This window comes from Eurosta solidaginis, chromosome 2, assembly GCF_040869045.1.
Source record: "Eurosta solidaginis isolate ZX-2024a chromosome 2, ASM4086904v1, whole genome shotgun sequence".
NCBI classification, from domain to species: Eukaryota; Metazoa; Arthropoda; class Insecta; order Diptera; family Tephritidae; genus Eurosta; species Eurosta solidaginis.
The window spans coordinates 12,470,716-12,496,646 of record NC_090320.1 but is presented as its reverse complement, the minus strand read 5'-3'; the positions used below and the strand labels follow the sequence as shown (position 1 = coordinate 12,496,646).

The window sequence follows — 25,931 nt, the reverse complement described above, 5'->3', positions numbered from 1 at the left end:
TACCTACAAAAAAATTTGTGCATCACCGTGGCGGTAGCCACGGATATACCACACACCCGGACTTGGCATGGCGTAGCCCAGGGTTATTTTTTATAAGCGCGGCCGAATTCCGCCAACGCAGAAAGGTATTCTGCGGAAAAATGCTATGGATCCCACCCCCGGTTTCGGAAGTACCCGCGGGTTTTTTTCGGTTTTTCGTTTATATCTTTTGAACGGGTAAAAAAAAGTTACTTCCGCTTTCGGAGTCTTGATCTAGACGTGAATACGCGTCTTTTGATACCTCACTCAAAAAAAGGCCCAATTTTAGGGTGGGGCCCCTAAACTGCACAATTACCACAATGAATTCTACGCCGATTTTGGAGATCTTTTTCGGTAGTTTCCTGCAAATGTTTTGAACGCCTTCCGCCTGCGGATTATAGATCCGCAGGTAAAAACGCGTATTTTACACCTCGAAATTTTTTGGCACGTGTTAGCAATCGAACCCTATACTACATTTTTTTCAGTTTTACAAAAAAATACAAAATTCAAATTTTGGTGACGTTTTACAAGACGGTGCACCACCTAATTTTTATCAAAAATTATCAAAGGTGGTATCACAATACGCGTTTCGACCTCCGTTTTTAGAATCCGGAAGCGAAGGTTCTGTCAAAAGATATAAGCAAACAATCGGTTCTAATTTGCATGTGGTTGTGGTTTTTTTCTCAGATTTGCTGTACATACACACATACTAATGCTAATGCAGAAAGGTGTCCTATGCTCATTTCGTCACCCAGGGTTATTTTATAAATCACAACCAAGCGCATAAAGGTGTGTTGTGCAAAAAAACTATGGATCCGACCCCATATTTCAGACCCTCTCGGGGGATTTCCTGGTTTTTTGTAAATATTTTTCGACAGAAATCAAATTTTTAATTTCCGGTTCCGAATTTTAAAAACGGAGGTCGAAACAAGCCTTTTGATACAACCTGTGATAAGAAATAGTTTTTCGCGTTTGTAAATCCAGCATAAATTTTTACGGAATGTATCATGTGGCTTCGTTTTTGGTCTAGCAACCCTGCGAACTTATCAAACAGCTAACAGCTGATTTATCAAATATAAAAATATTAAAAAATTGTGTACAAATATTTTATTATCATTCGATTTTGTGAGTACATAAAAGAAAATTTGAAATTTGTGGCTATGGATGATATCCTACTGCCCTCCTCAATGGAATCAACAACCCCAACATTACAACAACCAGCGCAACACGATGAAGTAGACTTGAAATTATTTGACAAAGCTGTAAGTAGCACTGATGCAGATAATACCGAAGGCAATGGAAATAGTGATCATTCAGGTGATGAAGGCAACCTGAAACAGCGAATACAGGAGGCTCTAGGCTTAGATATGAAGGATGGTAAATTAGACGTATCCGGGTTAAGCGAGGAGATGAGAGCTAAAAAACAGAAAACCAAAAAGGAGATGGAAGAAGAAGAGCGCGAGAAAATGCAGTATGTATGAATATGAAAGCTATAATATATTAATGCATGTATTTACTTGCTTACTATTTCGTAGGGTGCTTGTGTCCAATTTCACCGAAGAACAACTCGATCGCTATGAAATGTACCGACGTTCGGCGTTTCCAAAGGCTGCAGTGAAACGATTAATGCAAACGATTACCGGCTGTTCGGTATCACAAAATGTAGTGATTGCAATGTCGGGTATAGCAAAAGTATTTGTTGGTGAAATTGTTGAAGAAGGTAAGATTTCATATAATTGAAACATTGGAACATTTAAACTAAATTTGAATATGGAATATTTTTCCCAGCACTTGATGTCATGGAATCCGGCGGTGAGACAGGCGCATTACAACCCAAGTACTTGCGTGAAGCAGTGCGTCGTTTACGTACGCGTGGTCGCATGCCGATTGGGAAATTTCAAAAACCTTATTTCCGTTTAAATTAAAGGCTGTACCTTTTTAATATAAGCAATCAATAAAATATTTAAGGTTTATAGTTGTAAGCATTTAAACTAGAAACTTATAAGCGATATTGTAGTTTTCTCGAATTAATATATTTTTGAAATTAATAGGCGTACATGATGTTCTGCAACTCGTCCCGCTTCAGAAAAGTGTTAGCAACGTTGTCCTTATTTGAAAGGGCGGGCTATGGTGTGTAGAAACAACAACAGCAGATGTTGTTGTTGTTGTAGCGATAAGGTTGCTCCCCGAAGGCTTTGGGGAGTGTTATCGATGTGATGGTCCTTTGCCGGATACAGATCCGGTACGCTCCGGTACCACAGCACCATTAAGGTGCTAGCCCGACCATCTCGGGAACGATTTAAGTGGCCACATTAAACCTTCAGGCCATCCCCTCCCTCCCCACCCCCAAGTTCCATGAGAAGCTTGGGGTCGCCAGAGCCTCGTCTGTTAGTGAAACAGGATTCGCCGCGGATAGGTGAGGTTAACAATTGGGTTTGGAGAAGCTATATATTGCGCTGGCAACCTGAAGGGTTGCGCTACACACCCTTTGAATCTGGTATTTTAGTCGCATCTTACGACAGGCATACCTACCGCGGGTATATTCTGACCCCCTTACCCGCTGGGGGTGACAACAGCAGATCCAAACCTATCGTAGACTTACGGAGTTTTTGATCCCCCACTGCACAACAAAAAAAAAGTAATATTGTTTACTTTTTATCGTAGGACATTTCATCGGTTGCGGTAAAGCTACAGCTGCATTACGGTCTTTTCAGATTTCACATGCGATAAAGTCAGATAGAACCCTTAAAAGGTTGCAGTTTTAGCCCCAATGTTAAAAATGATATTAATTGAGAATTAGTTTCAAATTAGAGCTCTTCTTTATTTGCATATAGTTAGATTCCGTACTTTTTTTCATATATAAAGAGTATTTCTATATATATATTTCCTTTTCAGAACAATAACTAAAAGCATTCACATAAAAAACATACGCTTGCGCTAAAATTAATAAGTACAAATTTGAAAATGGATTAGTTTTTAAACGGCTGAGCTTTTTGTATTTAAAAACAGAAACACATAAATAAAAATTTAAGCCACCAACATTCTAGAGATTAATTTGCACTTGCATACTCGAAAATTTACTGAAACTCTAAAAATATAAAAAAAACAAATGTAACCATTTTCAAATTTGGAAAATCTAATTTAGGCAGAAAGTGTGGATTAAATAATACCAAATATATTTTAATATACTGAGCAATTTATAAACTAAACACTACGCTTAGCTGGTATTTAAAATGGCTATAATTTTACTTTCTATATATCATCAAGTATATATCTTCTTCTTCTAATCGCAGACCCCGGTTGGACATCTAAAACACAATCTAACAATTCTGCGCCCAATAATGACGGCGCCGAAATTTGACAATTTAATGGCACAGTGGTCAGAGGCGCTGAAGGATCTGAAGGATAGTTTATTTCTTGTGCCTGTGGAAGATCACGGTCGATGACTTCTTTTGCTAACAAAGTATTCGTTTCTTTGTAATCAACTCCAGCTTCTGGTTTTGCGCCTAATAACAAATTTCCCTTTTGTACACCCATATATTGTGTTGCTTTAGCATTGAGTGGCAGTTGACCGCATGTATCTGCATTAACTTTACGATGAGCTTGTAAATTTGATACGCAAGTAAAACGTTTGCCACAAGCATTGCAGAGAAAACGCTTGATGCCTGTATGCACGGTCATGTGAGTTAGCAAAGATTCACGATAGGGATATGCCCGTGGACAAAGCTAAAATTGTGTGAATAAAATTTGATGTCTTCGGTGAAGTTTGGGTAAAAATATTTTAAAGTACTCACATGACATTGGAATGGTTTATAATCGGTATGACGCGTTTTTATATGCGTTTTATATTGCGCTTTCACCTTAAATGTTTTGCCACATTCAGCACACTGAAAAGGCGTATCGTCTTTATGTAATAATAAATGCGTCTTCAGAATACCTGCTGTTGTTAAATTCTTGCCACATATATTGCATTGATAAATTGGCATACGTCCACAATCGGAACGTACATGATCGTTTAGTGAAGTACGTCCAGCGAACTTTTTGCCACATTTGTCACACACCAAATTACGTTTTGAGCTCCCTAGACTATCATTGTCGCGCTCATGTTTTCTCATATGATTTTTGAGTGAATCATGCCCAGTCATATATTTATCGCATACATTACAATATAACAAATCGTGATGTTCTTTGCGCGCATGCGCAGTTGCTTCTGCTTTAGTGGCAAAATATATCGAACAATAGCAGGAACACTTGTGTATTAATTTGCCATCTGGACCTGTGTAGAGAGAATGTATGATTGAAACGAGCTTTTTACTGAGTTAATTGTAGTATATGCGGGCCATTCCATGCCAATGCGTTGTTTTTTCCAAGATCCTTTTTAAAATTGTTTTTTCAGGAAATCAATCACAGTTTTCATGCTTTAGAAGTTGCCTTAAATAATTTGAACCTCCAATTTTTTAATTCTAAAATGAATGCCAAATCTGCAAAATATGATGTATTGCAAAATTCGCTCTCAAAGCACTCTGCGGATATCCTAATCTCAGCATATGGTCGAAAATTTCAGAATACTATGAGAGGTCTTTATTGACCTAAACCTGACTTAACGTATGCAAATTTCAATGATCTCAGGGTTTGTTCTGATAACTTAAAAATGGAATATTTTAATGTTCAGTTTTTGGTCAAAGAATGACATACGTGCCATCTTAGCTCCGGATACAGATACAACATTTTCAATAATATTCGGAACGTATAAATTCTGGGATAAAGCGCTCTTCAATTCCTAGTAGAACTTATGGACATTTTTCTAACGCAAAAGGGTTTAGAACTTACATGCAATTACCCGTATATACATAAAAATAATCACAATCATACCATGCAATTTAATGTGATCAGTCAAACGCTTCTCCATTAAATATATTTTACCGCATATTTGACACTTGAAAACCTCCTCATCCTTGATGACGGCCTCTTCTTTTTCAAAAAGTGCCTTAATTTCTTCATCGGGCCTATTATGATCGTCACGCAAATGTTTTTCAAATGGTTTACGTATATGATACATTTTTATACAATGAGGACATTGCCAAGCTTCTTCTGAGTCACGATGTGACAATTTCAAACGTTCTCTTAATTCCTTTTGTGAAATTTTAGCCATACGTCTAACTCTAGTCCTAGGCGCTGGATCACCGTTTTCATTAAGTTCTCCTTTGCGTTTACGGCCGCACTTCTTTTTCTTCGTCGTCGTACCTGCAGCAGTGGTATTTTCCTCCTTTATAGAATGTTTGTGAGCAGAATACGATATATGTTCCTCTGTAGTATTTTCTTTTGCCATCTTTCTGAGTGACCGCCTGCGTTTGCCTTTAATCCTTGATTTACCCTTTAATTTGGGATAGCGTTCACAAGCATCAAGCATTGTTTTCTGCAAATAAATATTATAGTTATAACAGTGGGGCTATCAAATAAGGGGGAAGATTCCCAGTTTTTTTTCTCGGAAGTTGTGCAGCGCACTGCCCTCAAGTGGCCCGATGAAACCAGGCTAATCCTGTTATTTTTTTGTTTTTTTAATTCATACATAGTTTTTTTTTGTTTGTATCCTAATTCGTATTTATGTTTTATTTGAGGCAGTGGCTTTTGAATAAATATAAAATCTCCAAATGTTTTTTGCAATATTAGGTCGAATGGCTTTTTTATATCCTCATAAAACTTTGAAATGTGGCCGAAATCGCATACTATCCTGATGGAAAGAAAGTTGTCGCATATACATTGTCATGGTAAGTCTTTACTCGCGAACTAATGGCTAAAAAGATATCATGATAGGGAGCGGTATACCTCCTTGTGGTTCATCACTCCATGCCCCTAGCTTTTTCACGATAGTTTTGAGCCTCTCATAAAAAATGGTATAAAATATATTTAGAAGGCATCCTTTAAGAAACTTTACTGGGACTCTTCTCAAAGGAAAGCCCTATTCAAGGTAAAAAAAGTCGATATAATGTTAAAAGGAGACAAATATGTCCCTTTGGAAGTATTCTGTGTATATAACATACATGCACTAAATCCATATATGTAAAGATTTTGGTTGAGAGAGAGCGAATAAATCTCTAGTGCAATTTAGCCCTCTAGCGACCTTGGTTGTGAGCAACCACTTTTCCCACTTGCTTTCTAAACTTTTGCTTAAAGATTTGGTTTGCTTAATACGAAAATAAGATTTTTTTGGAGAAAACTTACATCATCAACTTCTAAACAATCTTCTTCATCAATGTAGCCATCATTTACATAATTTTCATTTTTCAACATTATCATTTCGGTCTGATGCAAACCAGCTGCTTGCTCTGCTTTTATAACACGCGACTTGCTTTTGACTTTATGTTCATCATCACCATCGTAATCATCATTCAACAAACGTTCATTAAGATTATCCTTATCTACTTCTTCTGATTTTACGTCTAACTCTGTATCGACGAATTGACGAGAATCGTTAATTTCCTTTTCTTCGCCATAGTCATCATCACCTTTTATTTTTTCTATTGTTATTTTCACATCTTCCTTATGTTCATCTTCGCTGCTGTCACTTTCGGCAGGATCCAATTCCGGATGATCTTCCTCTTCAGAGTTGGTAAAAGTATCTTTTTCCATTTTTGCGATACTACTCAAACTATTTTTAAGAGTTTGCGGTTGTGTTGTTCCAACTGCTTCTTCGGGTTCATTTGTGGTTACTGTTTCGACTGCATCTGCTTCGGAATCATCAAGTTCATCCGCACACTCTTTCAGATCTTCACCATCATTCCAATTATCTGATGTAATGTCGTCTTCATCCTCTTCCGTTTCTGTTGTAGATACTTTTCGTTTGCGTGCACTTTTACTGGCTTTGGGCTTTCCACCAGTTTTTTTACGTGTTGCAGCTTTAGTTGGTTTAGGTTTGATCTCTTTTATTACAGCTTTTCGTTCTTGTTCTTTAAGATTCGGTTTCAGAACACGATTGGAATTGCTTATCTTAATTTCCGAAGTAGGATTTAGCGTAGGCGGTACTGGGGAAAAGGACAGAATAATAAATTAGCGCGTTAAGGTTAGGTTACATTAGAGACTGGCACAAAGATTGGAGACCCTCCTCTTGGGATTCAAGTGGTTGATAAGCGCAATACACAGCTTTATAGCTTCAGAGCTTCTGCAACCCAATTGTCAACCTCACCTACATGAGGGGAATGCTGCCACTAATATGAATGTATCATACACATATTTAGCAGGCGGACTATGACGACCCCATTATGGATTCAAGGGGTTGTGTAGCGCAATATATAGCTTCTCCAACCCAATTTTCAACCTCACCTTCGAGCGGCGAATCCCGTTTCACTAACAGACGAGGCTCTGGCGACCCCAAGCTCCTCAGGGAACTTGGGGTGGGGAGGGAGGGATGGCCTGAAGGTTTAATGTGGCCATATAAATCGTTCCCGAGATGGTCGGGCCAGCACCTTAATGGTGCTGTTACCGGAGCGTATCGGATCTGTATCCAAAAAGGACCATCACATCGATAACACTCCCCAAAGCCTTCGGGGAGTAACCTAATCGCTACAACAACAACAACAACAACCCCATTATGGACGGGATGGCCTAGAAAAGAACCGTTCAATTACTCCTATGCGGCAATACAACTGCATTTCCTTGCAATGGGAAACTGTCACCCGCCAGCGAAGTACCTATCCAAATAGGTGAAACTCAGGCCTACTTGGAAGTCGTAATTTTTAAGCGTATCCGCCTTTTTATAGCAGTGCTTCGCCCCATCTAATAGGTGCGATCCCTCATAAATTGTCAATGACATCCTCTTACGGAACTCCACGGAACCTTGCAGTTTGAACAGAGTTGGAACAAAGCGACATAAGGGTTAGAGGCAAATGCAATTGTGATGGGGGTGATCTGGAGACACATTACACGCGCATCTCCCTAGGAAGTCTGCTTTCCTCCACTGCGAGATCTGGGTATTTGACAACGAGAAAGGTGCATATATTGGAGTATGACTTTGCCGATTCTTTATTGGGAAAATTTTAAACAACGTGACATCAGGACGGAAAAGGCGACAGCTGTTTCGATTACACCTTGTAAAGCCTTTTCTCTCTCGAGTGGGACTCGAACCCGCACTCCTATGATGATTGAAGTGTTACAAACGCATTCAGCCACGTCATGTCTTAGTTGTTATAAACTTATCCCAATTGCCTTCCTTGCATATTTTAGTCTTTGCACAGTACATACTTTTTTAAAGTTATGCTTTTTGTTGTTTCAAAGAAACTGGCAATTGATATTTCTTGAACTGATTGATATTTTCATGAAATGTGTAAAATTGTAGAGAGTAGTATACAATGAGTTGTTTTACACTTGACCAGTTTAAGCCTTCAAGCATTTCATGTATTGGGGTATCGTATAGTTTTTTAAGAATAAACCACATTTATGTTCGTTTGATTCAAACGGCTGATTTCTGCCTGCCGGTTTTTTTATAGTGCTTGTGGATATGACTTCTTATGTCTGTGGTAAACGAGGTCTCTTCAATCAGATGTCTATTAGAATGCCCGATTCCCGATTATTTAACCGAATCTTTGTCAAGCATTTCGTTTCTCTCCTTTACGGGGAGTATTCCCGCCCAACTGTATATATGATGTTCTTTAGACATAAGTAGACACCCGCAGCCGTTCTGAGCACGGTTTCCTCCAGCGTATTTCTTTTAATCTCGGCGAATATATCGGGGCCGCGTAGCACACAAATCCTGCCAGCGAGAGCTGAGGTACATAAGGCGCTCCCCCTCCTCGAAACCGCTGGCCAATTTGGATGGTAGCTACTAGTTTGCATTGTGCTCGATCAAAAGAAAGTGAAAGCTGAATAATATCGGCTTACGTGAAAACCATATATACTGTGTGGGATCAGTTTCAGCACGGGCTACTCATTGCTACACATAGAATGTAAAAGGGAAAGGTTTCTAGTTTTCTGGGCTTCTAAAAATAGTTTGAGAAACTTCTACCTACTCTTGGTATAGCCACCTACGTAAAGTACTACAGATATTCTTGCGCTAAATCTTGTGAAGTCTTAAAAATTGTATGTGTCCCTCACTCAATTCAAGACACTTCCCGTACAAAGCGTTAGAAACAACACAATTTTGACACCTACTTCTGGGACGATGTGTACGCATTCGTTGCTTAGGTGGATCGAATTCTGGTAATCCACATGTTTCTGGACGTAACCGTCGATGTTTTATCAAATTCGAATGACATGAGAATCGTGTAAGGCAACATTTACATTCAACTAAGCGAATGCCAGTGTGAATAGAGGAATGTGTAACTATACTCTCGCGATGTGCGAAACGTTTGCCGCAAACCTGAAAACAATCGGAACTCAAATTATTTTTAACTTAATGAAACTTCAATACTTACATCGCATTTATACGGTTTTTCGCCGGTATGCGAACGTTCATGTTCCACTAAGCGCCCTTTTTGTTTAAAATTTTTACCACAATAACTGCAACAAAATTTGCGTTCACCCGAATGCAGCTCCTTGTGTGCTCTCAAATTATATTTAGTAACAAAAGATAATTCACATTCATCACATTTGTATGGCTTAACTTTGCCACATTCTGTATCCATATGTCGTTTGAAAGGAATCAACGTTTTATATTCTGCACCACATTTATCACACTTCAACATATGACGATCTACACCATTGTGTAGAGCGCGTATGTGCTCACGATAATCCTCTTCATTTGTGAAGGTAACGCCTGGGCAGAGGCGACACGATATGATAGTATGAACCTCATCTCGATGCTTTTTTTGTGCCTCCTCAGAACAAAAGCGTTCATCACAGTAGTGACAAAGGAAACCACCTGGCGGTTCATGTTTCTTTACGTGCTTTACGTAACCGTTTAGCGACACCATGGCTTTGTTGCAAACAGGACAATGCAGTTTTGGTACGCCATCTGTGGTTAGTTGTACCAGCATTCCTGATTTAGTGGATGAAGTGGTGGTTTCTGTTGTAGGTTTGTCAGTTGCTATTTCAGTATCTGCCATGTTTTTGTGGTGGAATCGTTATACGGTGTGTATATAGTTGTACTCAATATATGCGCCTATATAAAAATAAATTAATCTCATTAAAAGAGCACCTAAATCATCCAGCTACTCGAAACTTACTTAGCGTTGTGCCCAAAAGTGAATTTAATAATATTTTAATGGTTAGGCATTAGCGGCAGTTTCCTATGTCGGTCTACATATGCCTCCTCTTTTCATTGTTGCGTATTACCACGCGTAGTTCATTCATAAATCAAGTTTCCAATAAATCCAGTTACTTGCCGTCTGCCTGATGGTTTAACAATCATGTCTGAATCACCTGCATTTTAGAAAATAGCATGCATTTCATTTATCCTGTTTGCGTATGCGACCACAAAAATTCACAAAAGAAATGTAAACAACTTCCGCTCTGCAAAAAATATATACAATTTTCAAAAGTTCATATTTTACCAAATACTCTACACTTTTAAAATTTTTGTGTATAATTTGGTAAAAAATATTTGCAACTTATCCAATTTTCTACACTTAAAAAATTGCGACGTCCATTTAGTAAATGTGAGAAATCAAAGATGGCAGACTACTATTAACGTCAATTTCGTTGTGTGTACTCGTTACCACGGTTGCCGCTTTTAGTCCATTTGGACCAAAAATGGTCCCTTCAAATTTGGTCCGCTGGTTCCTTTTTTTCTATTTTGGTCCTTTTTGGGCAGTAGCCACGATTTTGGTACTTTTCTTCATTTTTCACTGAGGTTAAAATTCACAACTCTGCCCACAACATTTGGCACACTTTCATTAACCCACATATAATTTTCAATTTACTTATGTCTATGGAAATCTTACCACAAACATTGCTCAGTCAATAAAATGTAGCAGACCAATGACATTTAGTATCCAGATATTTCAATCGGTTATCAAACACTTTTCGTGATAGATTTTTTTCGCTAGTTGAGCTAATACTATGTTCAAACAGAAAAATAAATTGAGGTAATTTCGATTTAAATTGAGTGGTGTTCATACAACTCAATTTACCTTACACAATAGTAATTTGATAGCTGGTTGGCTCATCTCTACAGCAACAACATACCTTTCTTCAGACTGTCAAAATGTGCGTGTTGGTATTAGGCGAATGGAATGGAATGAAAACATAAAACTTTGAAATTTTTGTGTGTTGTAAGAAAATGTGTTCAATGTTTTGGTTTCATCTTGAGTTTTCCATCTTCTTTTGACAATCCCTACTCCAGTGAAATGAAAAAGATAAAATCAGCTGATGAAATGAGTCAACCATATAGTTGAGCCATGCATAACTGACGTTTAAATCTACTCAATAAACCTACTTTACAAGGTTGCATTTCCAGTTTGGAACAATTTATTACGCAATATTTTTTAAACTGGCATTTATTATTACAATTTATTATATGATAAATTGCGTAAAAAATTTCCCAAATGGTATAAATTGCCAATTTGGTATGTGTTTGTATATAGTGTAAGAAAATTGTTCTCAAATGAACGTGTGCCTCTAAGAAATTTGGCAGGGCTTCCCACTGATGGAGCCATTACGATGGCCGTCGAGTTAAAATTTGAATTGAAAACTAAGTAAAATAATGAAACTAATTGCTTTTATGTTTGGTAACACTTACAAAATTTTTAACAAAAAAATCCTATGTAAAAATTGCAGGAGTATTGTGGTGTTCCAGGAGTATTGAGGTGTTAAGGCGCGCCGAATACTTGAAAACTAAGTAGCTTGGCATAAGAAATATTTTAACTTTAAGTAAGGCAGCAATACTTCTTCAAAGCGGTAACTTTATAAATGAATAACGAATCGCGATTGTAGAAATTTACTTTTATATTCAGATTTTGAAGCAAATGTTAAAAAGATTTAATTTCGAAAGAAGTGTTTTGTGTTTTATTCTCGTAGGTACAGAACCCCATAAATTTCAATAACTAATTTCTAGAACATACTTAAATGTAATCAGGTCCCGTTGTTGCACGGTTGAAACTTTTAAGACGTTTGATTTTTAATCTGGAGCATGGGCCTAGATTCAGTAAATGGGAGCTTTTCAAAAATTACACTTACTAAATCTAGGCTTTGGTATGAAATTTAAATGTTCAGTGGAAAAAGTAAGCATTATTTATGTTTTACTGAGTGTGCTCATAGTTCGGCTACACCCAAACGCAAATTTTTGAGCCTTTTCTTACTAAAACCTAACTGCGCTATATATTTCTTTCCAATTAGCAACATAATGCCGGAACTAAGAGCTTTGTCAGCAAAATTACGTTCAAAACGTATAGTTAGTGAAGGCATAGACTTATTCTAGAAATTTGAAAATATAATACCTAAAAGTAATGTTTTTGTTTGTGAGGTTTGAATAAAGTCTCCTATTCGCTAAGTTTATTAAAATTTTGCATAGTAAACCATGGAAAAATCCTGAATTTTTATATTTAACAGCGAGTATGACGCTTTTGTGAATTGCTTGTATCACAATCATATAAAACAAAAATTTGGTTCTTTTTTCTGAGATTTGGTCCTTTTTTTCGATGAATTTTGGTCTCAAATGAAAACATGGTGTGGCAATCGTGCTAGTGAGAGATCTTTTTCCAATTGGGAGAGCGCTGACTGTAATAGCGTTGCCAACTACACATTATACATACGTGCAAAACCAGTACATGGGAAAAAACGTCACATTAGAGTGATTAAAAATTACGTAAATTTTTTTTTACACAAAAACAGAACAGAGGTCGTGTCTTTCTTTACTGGTGTTTTGCGCAAAAATATGGATCCCATACCCGGTTCCGAAGGGACCCGGGGTAATTTTTCGGTTTTTCGTGAATATCTTTTCAAGGAGTTAAAGTTTTTATTTTCTGTTGTTTTTGTTGTTGTTGTTGTTGTTGTTGTTGTTGTTGTTGTAGTTGTTGTAGCAATGTTTCGCCCCACCTAATAGCTGCGACCGATCACAAATTGTCATCAATATCCTCTAACGGGAGTCCAAGGAAACTTGCTGTTTCGACAGGGGTGGACAATAATGAAAGGGGTGTTAGAGGCGTTGGTTCCACATTACAATTAAAGAGATGGTTGGTGTCATGTGGGGACACTTTGCAAGCGGGGCATACATTTTGTATGTCGGGGTTGATTCTGGATATGTAAGAGTTTAACCTGTTACAGTATCCAGAACGAAGTTGAGCCAGAGTGACTCGCGTTTCCCTAGGGAGTATGCGTTCCTCTTCCGCAAGTTTTGGGTACTGTTCCCTGAGTACTGGATTCACCGGGCAATTCCCGGCATAAAGGTCCGACGCCTGTTTGTGGAGCTCACCAAGGACCTGCTTGTGTTTTTTTGCTTCATACGGCTGATTTCTCAGGTGCCGTATTTCCTCAAAATGCTTACGGAGATGACTTCGTAAGTCCCTAGGCGGTGTTGGCTCATCAATGAGATGTCTGTTGGGATGCTCAGGTTACTGGGTATTCAACAGGAACTGTTTGGTTAGCATCTCATTTCTCTCCCTGATGGGGAGTATTCTCGCCTGTTCTGGGGACATACGATGACAGCCCGTGGCGGTTTTGAGCGCAGTATTTTGGCAGGCCTGTAGCTTCTTCCAGTGGTAGTTTTTAGGCTTGGCGACCATATAGGGCACGCGTAGCACGCAACGGCTGGCCATTTGCTTTGTATGTAGTCATGAGCGTTTCTTTATCTTTTCTCCAAGTACTGCCAGCAAGGGATTTGAGGATTTTGTTACGGCTCTGAATTCTCGGAACAATTGCGGCTGCGTGCTCACCAAAATGTAGATCCTGACCAAACGTCACACCCGAGATTTTGGGGTGTAAGACTGTCGGTAGCGTAGTGCCATCAACGTGGATGTTCAAAATGGTCGACATTTGGGACGTCCATGTTTTAAATAAGGTCGCGGAAGATTTAGTCGGTGATAATGCCAGGTTTCGCGAGGCGAAAAAACTGGAGAGATCAGGGAGGGAGCCGTTTATTCTATTGCATAGCTCATCGATCTGAGGACCTGGGCCTGTGGCCATTATTTTGCAGTTATCGGCGTAGGAAACGATTGTGACTTCTTCCGGTGGTGAAGGTAGCTTAGATATGTAGAAATTAAACAAAAGTGGGGATAGAACACCACCCTGTGGCACCCCTTGTTTAATTCTTCTTGGTGTTGATGTTTCGTTTCTAAATTGAACCGATGCCTGCCGAACACCCAGATAATTTGCGGTCCACCTTTTAAGACATGGGGGAAGGGTAGACGCTTCCAAGTCTTGCAGTAACGTGCCATGGTTGACCGTATCAAAAGCTTTTGATAGGTCTAGCGCTACGAGTACTGTTCTATGGTGGAGCTTCTGATTTAAACCACAGTTTATCTGGGTGCTAATGGCATTTAGCGCGGTGGTGGTGCTTTGGAGTTTTCTAAAGCCATGCTGATGACAGGCTAGCTGCAAATTTGCTTTGAAGTAGGGGAGCAAAATGGCTTCAAACGTCTTGGCTACTGGCGATAGGAGAGATATCGGGCGATATGTCTCTCCTATGTTAGCTGGTTTCCCAGGCTTTAGTTGCGGGGCCACCTTGGCCATTTTTCATTTTTCGGGTATGGCAAAAGTGGAAAGAGACAGATTGAAGACATGTGCTAAATATTTGAAACCCTCTTTCCCTAGGCTTTTAAGCATCGGTATGGCTATGCCGTCTGTGCCCACTGCTTTGGATGGTTTAGCATGACCGATGGCATCCTCAACCTCTTTGGCGGTGATGGTAATTGGTGACGCGCTGAACTTATGTTTACGTGCGTGTCTGTTGGCTCTCCGTCTATTTTTGTCGACCGTAGAATGCATTATGTATTTTCGGCAGAAAGCGCTCGCGCATTTTTTCGCATCCGACAGCACTTTGTCGCCAAAGGCGATGGAAACTTTGTCATTGTGCCTATACGGATTCGATAGGGACTTTACAGTGGACCAAAGTTTACCTACACCGGCAGAGAGGTTACAACCGCTTAGGTGCTCCTCCCATTTCGCCCGCTTGTGTTCATCCACAAGCAATCTGATGCGTTGGTTTATATCCCTTATTGGGGGGTCGCCGGGATCGAGCTGTCTTATAAGGTCACGTTCTCTCGCTAAACTTGCGGCCTCTGCCGGGAAGTGGGGCCGAATTTCGGGAATTCTACCGGCGGGAATGAAACGAGCCGAGGCGGATTCAATGACCTTGCGGAAAGCACGTTCCCCTTGGCGTGCATCAGTTCGGATAGGGAGGGCAGCAAAGCGGTTGTCTGTAAAGGATTTGTATTCGTCCCACTTTCCTTTTTTAAAGTTAATGAAAGCGTGTTTTTCTGCGACGATGAAGTCGGCGGAATGCTCGAGCGAAATAAGTATAGGCAGGTGGTCGGATGCCAATGTTACCATCGGCTGCCAGTTGACGCAGTTTACGAGTTCTGCGCTCACGATTGAAATATCCGGCGAACTGTGACAGCTTCCTACCATACCTGTGGGGGCGTCTGCGTTTATTGTGCAGAACGTCGTTTCTTCTATTTGATCCGCTAACATCTCACCCCTGCTGTCCACCCGCAAGTTTGAATGCCATAGACCGTGATGGGCATTGAAATCGCCTAAGATAATGCGATTGTTTCCAATGAGTACGCCGCTGATATCAGGGCGGTATCCACTGGGGCAACAGGTGACAGGAGGGATGTAGATGTTGATGATTTCTAGATTTGCATCGCCCGACCGGACAGATAATCCTTGACGTTCTAAGACACTGTCCCTGCGGTCGATGTCGGGATCAAATATATGATATTGCACAGCGTGGTGTATGATAAACGCGAGGCCGCCTCCATTTCCGCTCTCGCGATCTTTTCTGTGGACATTATACCCAGAACAGGTCTGCAATGCAGATCTTGCTGTGAGTTTAGTTTCTTGAATCGCAGCAATGCGGATGTTGTGCCGCTTCATGAAGTCGACTATCTCCGTGATCTTCCCAGTTAATCCATTACAGTTCATCTGCAGAATTCTGAAGTGCATAGGGGGAGACGTCGCCACTCTGGGAGTAAGTGACGGGTGACTACGCCTGGGTTGAGGAAGGCCAGGACGCAACTGCTGTTGTGGCCCTGGGACTGGGCGTCCTTGGGCAAGCATTGGGGTACCCGGTAGATTGGGGTATGCGGCCTGGCAACATGGCGCAATGAAAACCGTCGGAGGGTTGCCGTCGCGGAGACCAGAACATCTAGGAAAGTGGCACCGTGGCACCATGGCAGGAGCTGCATTGGGCGGATGTCGCACACGTATATATTCTGTGCTGGCAAACGGTGCAAAGGGAGGTAGGGTCTAAGAGTCTGTTTCCCTGACCTACACAATTGCTGCCGGAAAAGAGGGGGGAAGAAGACGGGGCAGGGGCTGATGCTCGGCATTGCTCCCGACTCTACTACGGAGATTGTAGGTATGAGTGGGAGCAGCAGTGTGAGTTGGTGGCGCCGTGGGCGCGAGCAACAGGGGGTACTTGTTGTGGCTTGCTGAGCAGCGGGGCTGCTGGAAGGTATTGTGGGGCGATAAGGTGCAGACTACGGGACGTCCTAGGGCGTGAACAGCAAGGAGCCACAAAAGATTTATAGGAGTTACGTTGGCGTCTGGTTTTGGGGTCTACCCCAGAACAACCTGTCCGATGCAACCGTCCCTTACACGAGATACACTGACAAGAGTATGACCGTCCTAAAAAGATTCTTTTCCGACAGATGCAGCAAAACCATTTCTCAGGACCGGGGTCAGGAGACGGACCCGGATTGGGTTCGATACCTTCCCGGAGCAAGAGAATACGGAGCAGTCCCGCTGCAAGGAGCTGCTGGGAGGATGACAATTTGTGGGAAGGACGCAACAAATTAAATGGGGTTACACTGAAATGGCAGTCCTTGGTCGGGAAAAATCCCGAGTCGCTCCGGTACATAGAACCGACGGCCTTGGGAAGCGGTTTTTATTTTCTGATATACTGATATAAAGACGCGTTGTTGTTGTAGCGATAAGGAGACTCCCCGAACGCCTTGGGAAGCGTTATCGATGTTGATGGTCCTTTTCCGGATGCAGATCCGGTACGTTCCGGCAACAAGCACCATTAAGGTACTAGCCCGACCATCTCGGGAACTATTTGGTATGGCCACATGAAACTCCCCCAGCGGGTTAGGGGATTAGAATATTCCCGCGGTAGATTCAAGGGGTTGTGTAGCGCAACCTTTTCAAGGTACTGCTAGCACAAAATATAGCTTCTCCAATCCTATTGTCAACCTCACCTATCCGTGGCGAATCCTGTTTCATTAACAGCCGAGGCTCTAGCGACCCCGAACTGCTCATGAATCTAGGGGGTGGTATGGCGGGATGGTCTCGAAGGTCGTATGTGGTCATACCGAATCGTTCCCGAGATGGTCGGCCTTGGTACCGGAACGTACAGGATCTGCATCCGGCAAAGGACCATCAACATCGATAACACTCCCCAAGACCTTCGGGGAGTTTCCTTATCGCTACAACAACAACAACAACAACCACATGAAACCTTCTAGGCTATGCCGCCCTCCCACCTGCTAGATCCATAAAGAACTTGGGGTCGCCAGAGCCTCGGTTGTCAAAGAAACAGGATTCGCCACGGGTAGGTGAGGTTGACAATTTGGTTGGAGAAGCTATATATTGCGCTGGCAACCTCTTGAAAGGGTTGCGCTACACAACACCTTGAATCAATTTGGTATTTTAGTCGCCTGTTACGACAGGCATACCTGCCGCGGCTATATTCTAAGCCCCCTAACCCACTGGGGACAAAGACGCGTTGTTTGACACCTCCCAATATTTTTGGAAGCGTAATAGCATTCGACCCCTGTTCTAGACCATTACCACAACTAAGAAGAGGTGACAAAGGGCGCTGGCCAGACTTTGTTATCAAAGATAGTGCTCCGGCCAAAAAGGTATTCTTATTGAAACCCATTCACGGATGCAGAAGCACAAGCGCGCCCCACTCTGATGAGTTCAGTGTACGTTTTGACTGTGCTAAAATATTTTGACAGTTCTATACTGCCTACATCAGAGTCCAATCTGAATAAGAGTCTGCTACAGTGTATCCGGACCCCGTTGGCCTGTATAGGCTATATATTGCGTCATCCAAAAAAAAATTCGTCCTTTATATAGTCGGACAGTCAAGCAGCACTCACTTCCTGGATTCAACGGTGAGGCGATCGAGAGTTGTCTATATGATTTGCATATGAAATGACTTCATATGATGGAAAGCAGTGGTTTCCAGCCGCGGTTCACTTCAATAGGTAGCTGTTTAACCTACTGTAATATTCAAATCGCAGTTGTGTCAGAGTTACTCACGTCGCCCTTGACATTCACTGAACGGACGTTTGCGAAATATACATAATATCGAACTTTTGTGAGCGTCAGCGACTTCTGGGAAAGATAACGATATTCTAGGCCAAGTTCAACACAGCACGCCAAACATCCGTTTTTTACGATGACTCACGCCAATTATAAATACCGAAAGAGCGCAAGTTCTTCTCCTTCTAGTAACACTACAGAGGTATGCAGTCTATGAGAGGTCCTCATGAACCAGCCAGTTTAACCTAACCTTACCCAACCACGGCCAGCGCGGAAACATCCATACATGACCTGGCAAGACTTGGCTTCGAATACTCTTAAGTTTCACATCCAATGTTGTAATAATGCGTTACTTAGCTTAACTTTAGCATTAACTCGCATCGAAAACTGGGCCTGAGTGCGCTACAAGTGTTTTTCGTGAAATGTTGGTCTACCAGTTTTTCCGTGAATTTCCGACGTGCTAGATAAAGCCATTAACCCAGGAAATTTTTGCTATTCTGATATTTGCATCTGGTAGAATGAACCGATCCGTAACAGAAAACCCTGTGATGTGCAATTCCTTGGTTTACTTACGGATGTTACAGGGTGGGCAAAGAAGGTGTTTTTGGCCCTACAGTCGGAAAGTTCAGCCTACACAAAGAAACTTCTCCTAACGGACTGAGGCTGATTGACTTTGCCGGTGCTCGAAACATGGTCATATCCAGCACGAAGTTCATGCATAAAAAGATACATCAAGCTACATGGCTGTCTCCTGATCGAAATATTCGCAATCAGATCGATCACGTTGTGATAGACGGACGGCATGCCTTCAGTGTTTTAGATGTGCGCACGATCCGAGGACCTAGCATCGACTCGGACCATTATCTCGTTGCAGCCAAAATACGCACCCGCCTCAACGCGGCTAAAACCAAGGAACAAAAAACAAGGAAAGCTAGACGTCGAAAAGCTTCAATCACAGCAGACTGCCTATGATTTCGCAACTCGACTCTCACACCTGCTCTCTGAGAGCACAACTCATCCTGAAGGAATACAGGAGCAGTGGGAGCATATCTCCAAAGCACTTCGTACTACCGCCGAGGAAAAAATTGGTTACCGGCGGCCACGAAAAAACAACTGGTACGATGAAGAATGCCGCGTTGCAACCGAAAGAAAAGACGCTGCCTACAGGGCTACGTTAAAAGCGAGCGCGACAAGAGGAGTGTGTGAACGCTATCGTGAGTTGAAAAGGGAAGCGAGACGCCTTTTCAGGAAGAAAAAAGCAGAAGCAGAAAGGCGTGAGTGTGAGGAGCTTGAGCTGCTAGCCACCAGGAATAACGCCCGAAAATTCTACCAAAAAATACGGCGACAGACGGAAGGTTTTAAGACCGGGGCAAACTCCTGTAGGAATGAAAACGGCGACCTTGCAACTGATGTCCAGAGAGTGCTTAGATTATGGAGGGAATAATTCTCTGCTCTCCTAAATGGAGGCAGCAATTCACCGCGCAGAGATGAAGAACCCGATCCCGCAATCGATGATGATGGAGAATATATGTCCCCCCGCCCGATTATGACGAAGTTAGAATAGCAATAACCAGATTGAAAAACAACAAGGCCGTGGGCGCTGATGGATTGCCTGCGGAGCTATTCAAGTACGGCGGCGAGGAGTTGGTAAGGCGCATGCAGCAGCTTCTTAGCAAAATATGGGCGGACGAGTGCATGCCCGACGGTTGGAATCTAAGTGTTCTTTGCCCACTCCACAAGAAGGGGTATACTGCAAAATGCACCAACTATCGTGGAATCAGTCTTCTTAATATCGCATATAAGGTCCTTTCAAGTGTATTGTGCGAAAGATTGAAGCCCACCGTGAACCGGCTGATTGGACCTTATCAGTGCGGCTTCACACCTGGTAAATCTACCATCGAACAGATTTTCACAATGCGCCAAATCTTGGAAAAACCCCGTGAAAAGAGAATCGACACACATCACCTCTTCGTCGACTTTAAAGCCGCCTTCGACAGCACGAAAAGGAGCTGCCTATATGCCGCTATGTCTGAATTTGGTTTCCCCGCAAAACTTATACGGCTGTGCAAAATGACGTTGAGCAACACTATCAGCTCAGTCAGAATTGGGAAGGACCTCTCCGAGCCGTTCAAAACTGAACGAGGTTTCAGACAGGGTGACCCCCTATCGTGCGATTTCTTTAATTTGATGCTGGAGAAAATTATACTAGCTGCAGAACTTACCCGCACTGGAACAATATACTATAAAAGCGTGCAATTACTGGCATATGCTGATGACATTGATATCATCGGCCTAAACACCCGCGCTGTTAGTTCTGCTTACTCCAAACTGGAAAAAGACGCGGTAAAGATGGGTTTGATGGTGAATGAGGACAAAACGAAGTACCTGCTGTCATCCAGCAAAGAGTCAGCGCATACGCGCCTTGGCAACCACGCTACTGTTGGCAGCCATAATTTCGAAATAGTACAAGACTTCGTTTATTTGGGAACCAGCATCAACACTAGCAACAACATCAGCACTGAAATCCAGCGAAGAATCAATTTTGCCAATAAATGCTACTTTGGACTAGGTAGGCAATTGAAAAGGAAAGTCCTCTCTCGGCGAACGAAAATCATACTCTACAAGTCACTTATCGTATCCGTCCTGCTATATGGGGCAGAAGCATGGACCATGACAATAGCAGATGAAGCGGCTTTGGGAGTGTTCGAGAGAAAAGTTCTTCGAAAGATTTATGGACCTCTACGCGTTGGCGATGGCGAGTACCGAAGAAGATTTAATGATGAGCTGTACTAGCTATACGCAGACATCAACATAGTCCAGCGAATTAAAACGCAGCGGCTGCGCTGGCTAGGCCATGTTATGCGAATGAAAGATGATGCTCCGGCCAAGAAAGTGTTTCTATCGGAACCCGCCTATGGAAGCAGAGGTAGAGGGCGGCCCCCACTCCGTTGGAAGGACCAGGTGGAAAACGATTTAAACTCCCTTGGTGTGACCAATTGGCGCCGGTTGGCGGAGCGAAGGAGCGACTGGCGCGCCTTGTTGGAAGGCCATAACCGTTTAGACGGTTAAGCGCCAATTAAGTAAGTAAGTAAGTAAGTATTACCACTTTCATTTCTCACCGTCCGCCGTAGGCTTTTACAAAAATATGATGCACCACAGGAATTCGCTCTGGCGCCAGTACAATTTTAACATTAGTCTATCAAATTACAAAAACAATGTACATTGAATTTTTATTTCTTTGTACATATGCATGTCACCCGCCGCGAGCTTGTACGGTTTTGCCAAGAGTGTCGGCATAAAACATGCAGGTTCCGTTCCGCCAATTTGTGGGAAAAATTAAAAAGGGATTTGTGGGAAAAATTAGAAAAAAAGCTCAGCTTAAATCTCCTTGGAGGTAAATCGCGCCAAGTATTTTTTTTTATGGTGAGAGGCTTATAGAGCGCCATCTGTTCTAGTTAGCACTCGTTGGTAAGGGCAATTGGCTCTTATAAAATATCGTACCTCTTTGGTTAAGTTTTCTTGCTTCAGTTATTATCTTCAGATGAAAAAAATCGCATGGTGGTGTGCCGATATATGGTTTTCAAGGGCTCGGAATAGTCTCTTGGCGGCCCTGAAGAAGTTGCTGCAGTTGCTCAGCTTCATTTGACATAGCCGTTTAAGCTTTGTAGGGAAGTAAGACGTATAAGGGAAGTAGGGAAATTATATTGTAAAAGTGCGAAGCAAAAAGTTAAGAACTTTTTAACATATGGTGCGCTTATCTGTCGAAGTCGATGCTCTTGGCAAATCGTTCTATGTAGATATGACTTTAGGACGATGTGTGATTGACAGATTTAAATAAAACCATTAGGAATAAACTACATACAGAGTGTATGTGCCTAAATGAAGAAAAAAGGAATAAAAACTAAAAGGCAATTCTTAGAGACGAATTGTACAGCGAGCAACGGCACATTCATATGACTGAGTAGCTAAATGCATCTGCCTTTGCACTGATATGAATGTTGAAGATTCGAGTTCAATGCTCAGCTCCCGAAAAGCAGGTCTCTTAAGCTAGCCCAACCTTTTCAGCCCAATCAAAAAACGAGACCGTACTAAATTGCACAACATTTATTACTAATTTAGTACCGATTAATTAAATTTATTACCCTTGTATTTTAAAAAATATCGAGGGTTGGGCTAGCTTAAGTTTAAGCCAGCCCAACCCATATGCACAATCAAAAAACGGGACCGTACTAAACTGCAAAACATTTATTACTAATTTAGTACCGGTTAATTAAATTGATTACCCTTGTATTTTAAAAAATATCGAGGGTTGGGCTAGCTTAAGTTTAAGCCAGCCCAACCCATATGCACAATCAAAAAACGAGACCGTACTAAACTGCAAAACATTTATTACTAATTTAGCACCGCTTAATTAAATTTATTACCCTTGTATTTTAAAAAATATCGAGGGTTGGGCTAGCTTAAGTTTAAGCCAGCCCAACCCATATGCACAATCAAAAAACGAGACCGTACGAAATTGCACAACATTTATTACTAATTTAGTACCGATCAATTAAATTGATTACCCTTGTATTTTAAAAAATATCGAGGGTTGGGCTAGCTTAAGTTTAAGCCAGCCCAACCCATATGCACAATCAAAAAACGAGACCGTACTAAACTGCTCAACATTTATTACTAATTTAGTACCGGTTAATTAAATTTATTACCCTTGTATTTTAAAAAATATCGAGGGTTGGGCTAGCTTAAGTTTAAGCCAACCCAACCCATATGCACAATCAAAAAACGGGACCGTACTAAACTGCAAAACATTTATTACTAATTTAGTACCGGTTAATTAAATTGATTACCCTTGTATTTTAAAAAATATCGAGGGTTGGGCTAGCTTAAGTTTAAGCCAGCCCAACCCATATGCACAATCAAAAAACGAGACCGTACTACACTGCAAAACATTTATTACTAATTTAGTACCTATTAATTAAATTGATTACCCTTGTATTTTGAAAAATATCGAGGGTTGGGCTAGCTTAAATTTAAGCCAGCCCAACCCATATGGACAATCAAAAAACGAGACCGTACTAAACTGCAAAACATTTATTACTAATTTAGTACCGGTTAATTAAATTTATTACCCTTGTATTTTAAAAAATATCGAGGGTTGGGCTAGCTTAAGTTTAAGCCAACCCAACCCATATGCACAATCAAAAAGCGAGACCGTACTAAACTGCAAAACATTTATTACTAATTTAGTACCGGTTAATTAAATTTATTACCCTTGTATTTTAAAAAATATCGAGGGTTGGGCTAGCTTAATTTTAAGCCAACCCAACCCATATGCACAATCAAAAAACGAGACCGTACTAAACTGCAAAACATTTATTACTAATTTAGTACCGGTTAATTAAATTTATTACCCTTGTATTTTAAAAAATATCGAGGGTTGGGCTAGCTTAAGTTTAAGCCAACCCAACCCATATGCACAATCAAAAAGCGAGACCGTACTAAACTGCAAAACATTTATTACTAATTTAGTACCGGTTAATTAAATTTATTACCCTTGTATTTTAAAAAATATCGAGAGTTGGGTTGGTTTAAATTTAAGCTAGCCCAACCCTCGATATTTTTTAAAATACAAGGGTAATAAATTTAATTAACCGGTACTAAATTAGTAATAAATGTTGAGCAGTTTAGTACGGTCTCGTTTTTTGATTGTGCATATGGGTTGGGCTGGCTTAAACTTAAGCTAGCCCAACCCTCGATATTTTTTAAAATACAAGGGTAATAAATTTAATTAACCGGTACTAAATTAGTAATAAATGTTGAGCAGTTTAGTACGGTCTCGTTTTTTGATTGTGCATATGCTAGCCCAACCCTCGATATTTTTTAAAATACAAGGGTAATAAATTTAATTAACCGGTACTAAATTAGTAATAAATGTTTTGCAGTTTAGTACGGCCTCGTTTTTTGATTATACATATGGGTTGGGTTGGCTTGTAATAAATTTCATTAACCGGTACTAAATTAGTAATAAATGTTTTGCAATTTAGTACGGTCTCGTTTTTTGATTGTGCATATGGGTTGGGTTGGCTTAAAATTAAGCTAGCCCAACCCTCGATATTTTTTAAAATACAAGGGTAATAAATTTAGTTAACCGGTACTAAATTAGTAATAAATATTGTCCAATTTAGTACGGTCTCGTTTTTTGATTGTGCATATGGGATGGGTTGTCTTAAGATTAAGCTAGCCCAACCCTTGATATTTTTTAAAATAAAAGAGTAATAAATTTCATTAACCGGTACTAAATTAGTAATCAATGTTTTGCAGTTTAGTACGGTCTCGTTTTTTGATTGTGCATATGGGTTGGGTTGGCTTAAAATTAAGCTAGCCCAACCCTCGATATTTTTTAAAATAAAAGAGTAATAAATTTCATTAACCGGTACTAAATTAGTAATAAATGTTTTGCAGTTTAGTACGGTCTCGTTTTTTGATTGTGCATATGGGTTGGGCTGGCTTAAACTTAAGCTAGCCCAATCCTCGATATTTTTTAAAATACAAGGGTAATAAATTTAATTAACCGGTACTAAATTAGTAATAAATGTTTTGCAGTTTAGTACGGCCTCGTTTTTTGATTGTGCATATGGGTTGGGTTGGCTTGTAATAAATTTCATTAACCGGTACTAAATTAGTAATAAATGTTGTGCAATTTAGTACGGTCTCGTTTTTTGATTGTGCATATGGGTTGGGCTGGCTTAAACTTAAGCTAGCCCAACCTTCGATATTTTTTAAAATAAAAGAGTAATAAATTTCATTAACCGGTACTAAATTAGTAATAAATGTTTTGCTAGCCCAACCCTCGATATTTTTTAAAATAAAAGAGTAATAAATTTCATTAACCGGTACTAAATTAGTAATAAATGTTTTGCAGTTTAGTACGGTCTCGTTTTTTGATTGTGCATATGGGTTGGGTTGGCTTAAATTTAAGCTAGCCCAACCCTCGATATTTTTTAAAATACAAGGGTAATAAATTTAATTAACCGGTACTAAATTAGTAATAAATGTTTTGCAGTTTAGTACGGTCTCGTTTTTTGATTGTGCATATGGGTTGGGTTGGCTTAAATTTAAGCTAGCCCAACCCTCGATATTTTTTAAAATACAAGGGTAATAAATTTAGTTAACCGGTACTAAATTAGTAATAAATATTGTCCAATTTAGTACGGTCTCGTTTTTTGATTGTGCATATGGGTTCGGCTGGCTTAAATTTAAGCTAGCCCAACCCTCGATATTTTTTAAAATACAAGGGTAATACATTTAATTAACCGGTACTAAATTAGTAATAAATGTTTTGCAGTTTAGTACGGTCTCGTTTTTTGATTGTGCATATGGGTGGGGTTGGCTTAAATTTAAGCTAGCCCAACCCTCGATATTTTTTAAAATACAAGGGTAATCAATTTAATTAACCGGTACTAAATTAGTAATAAATGTTGAGCAGTTTAGTACGGTCTCGTTTTTTGATTGTGCATATGGGTTGGGCTGGCTTAAATTTAAGCTAGCCCAAC

General features: G+C 40.6%; 3 protein-coding genes across 4 annotated transcripts in view; 2 read left to right on the top strand and 1 right to left on the bottom strand.

Annotated features, from left to right (window-relative positions):
* Nckx30C (solute carrier family 24 member Nckx30C) overlaps positions 1–25,931 on the top strand; it is an 849,440-nt gene that overhangs the window by 1,706 nt on the left and 821,803 nt on the right. The gene's annotated exons all lie outside the window — the stretch shown is intronic.
* Positions 796–2,066, top strand: Taf11 (TATA-box binding protein associated factor 11). Its single transcript, XM_067764434.1, has 3 exons — positions 796–1,489; positions 1,554–1,738; positions 1,807–2,066. The coding sequence occupies exons 1-3, from the start codon at positions 1,179–1,181 to the stop codon at positions 1,941–1,943; spliced, it is 633 nt and encodes a 210-aa protein (XP_067620535.1). The 5' UTR covers positions 796–1,178; the 3' UTR covers positions 1,944–2,066.
* On the bottom strand, positions 2,815–10,640 carry zf30C (zinc finger protein 30C). Of its 2 annotated transcripts, XM_067764413.1 has the most exons (8): positions 10,503–10,640; positions 10,176–10,371; positions 9,426–10,111; positions 9,163–9,370; positions 6,241–7,040; positions 4,891–5,434; positions 3,813–4,294; positions 2,815–3,744 (listed from the first exon to the last, which is right to left on the bottom strand). In XM_067764413.1, exons 3-8 carry the CDS (start codon positions 10,053–10,055, stop codon positions 3,271–3,273), a joined length of 3,138 nt encoding a protein of 1,045 aa, XP_067620514.1. In that variant the 5' UTR covers positions 10,056–10,111; positions 10,176–10,371; positions 10,503–10,640; the 3' UTR covers positions 2,815–3,270. The 2 variants fall into 2 exon arrangements, with proteins under 2 accessions (XP_067620514.1, XP_067620513.1); XM_067764412.1 differs by having other exon boundaries at positions 10,176–10,634.

Coding starts and splice junctions, on each gene's coding strand:
- Taf11 (XM_067764434.1), top strand. CDS start 1,179: ATGGATGATATCCTACTGCCCTCCTCAATGGAATCAACAACCCCAACA. Junction 1,490..1,553: donor GAAGAGCGCGAGAAAATGCA/GTATGTATGAAT, acceptor ACTATTTCGTAG/GGTGCTTGTGTCCAATTTCA. Junction 1,739..1,806: donor TGGTGAAATTGTTGAAGAAG/GTAAGATTTCAT, acceptor TATTTTTCCCAG/CACTTGATGTCATGGAATCC.
- zf30C (XM_067764413.1), bottom strand. CDS start 10,055: ATGGCAGATACTGAAATAGCAACTGACAAACCTACAACAGAAACCACC. Junction 4,295..4,890: donor TGATCACATTAAATTGCATG/GTATGATTGTGA, acceptor CTCTCTACACAG/GTCCAGATGGCAAATTAATA. Junction 3,745..3,812: donor ATAAACCATTCCAATGTCAT/GTGAGTACTTTA, acceptor ACACAATTTTAG/CTTTGTCCACGGGCATATCC.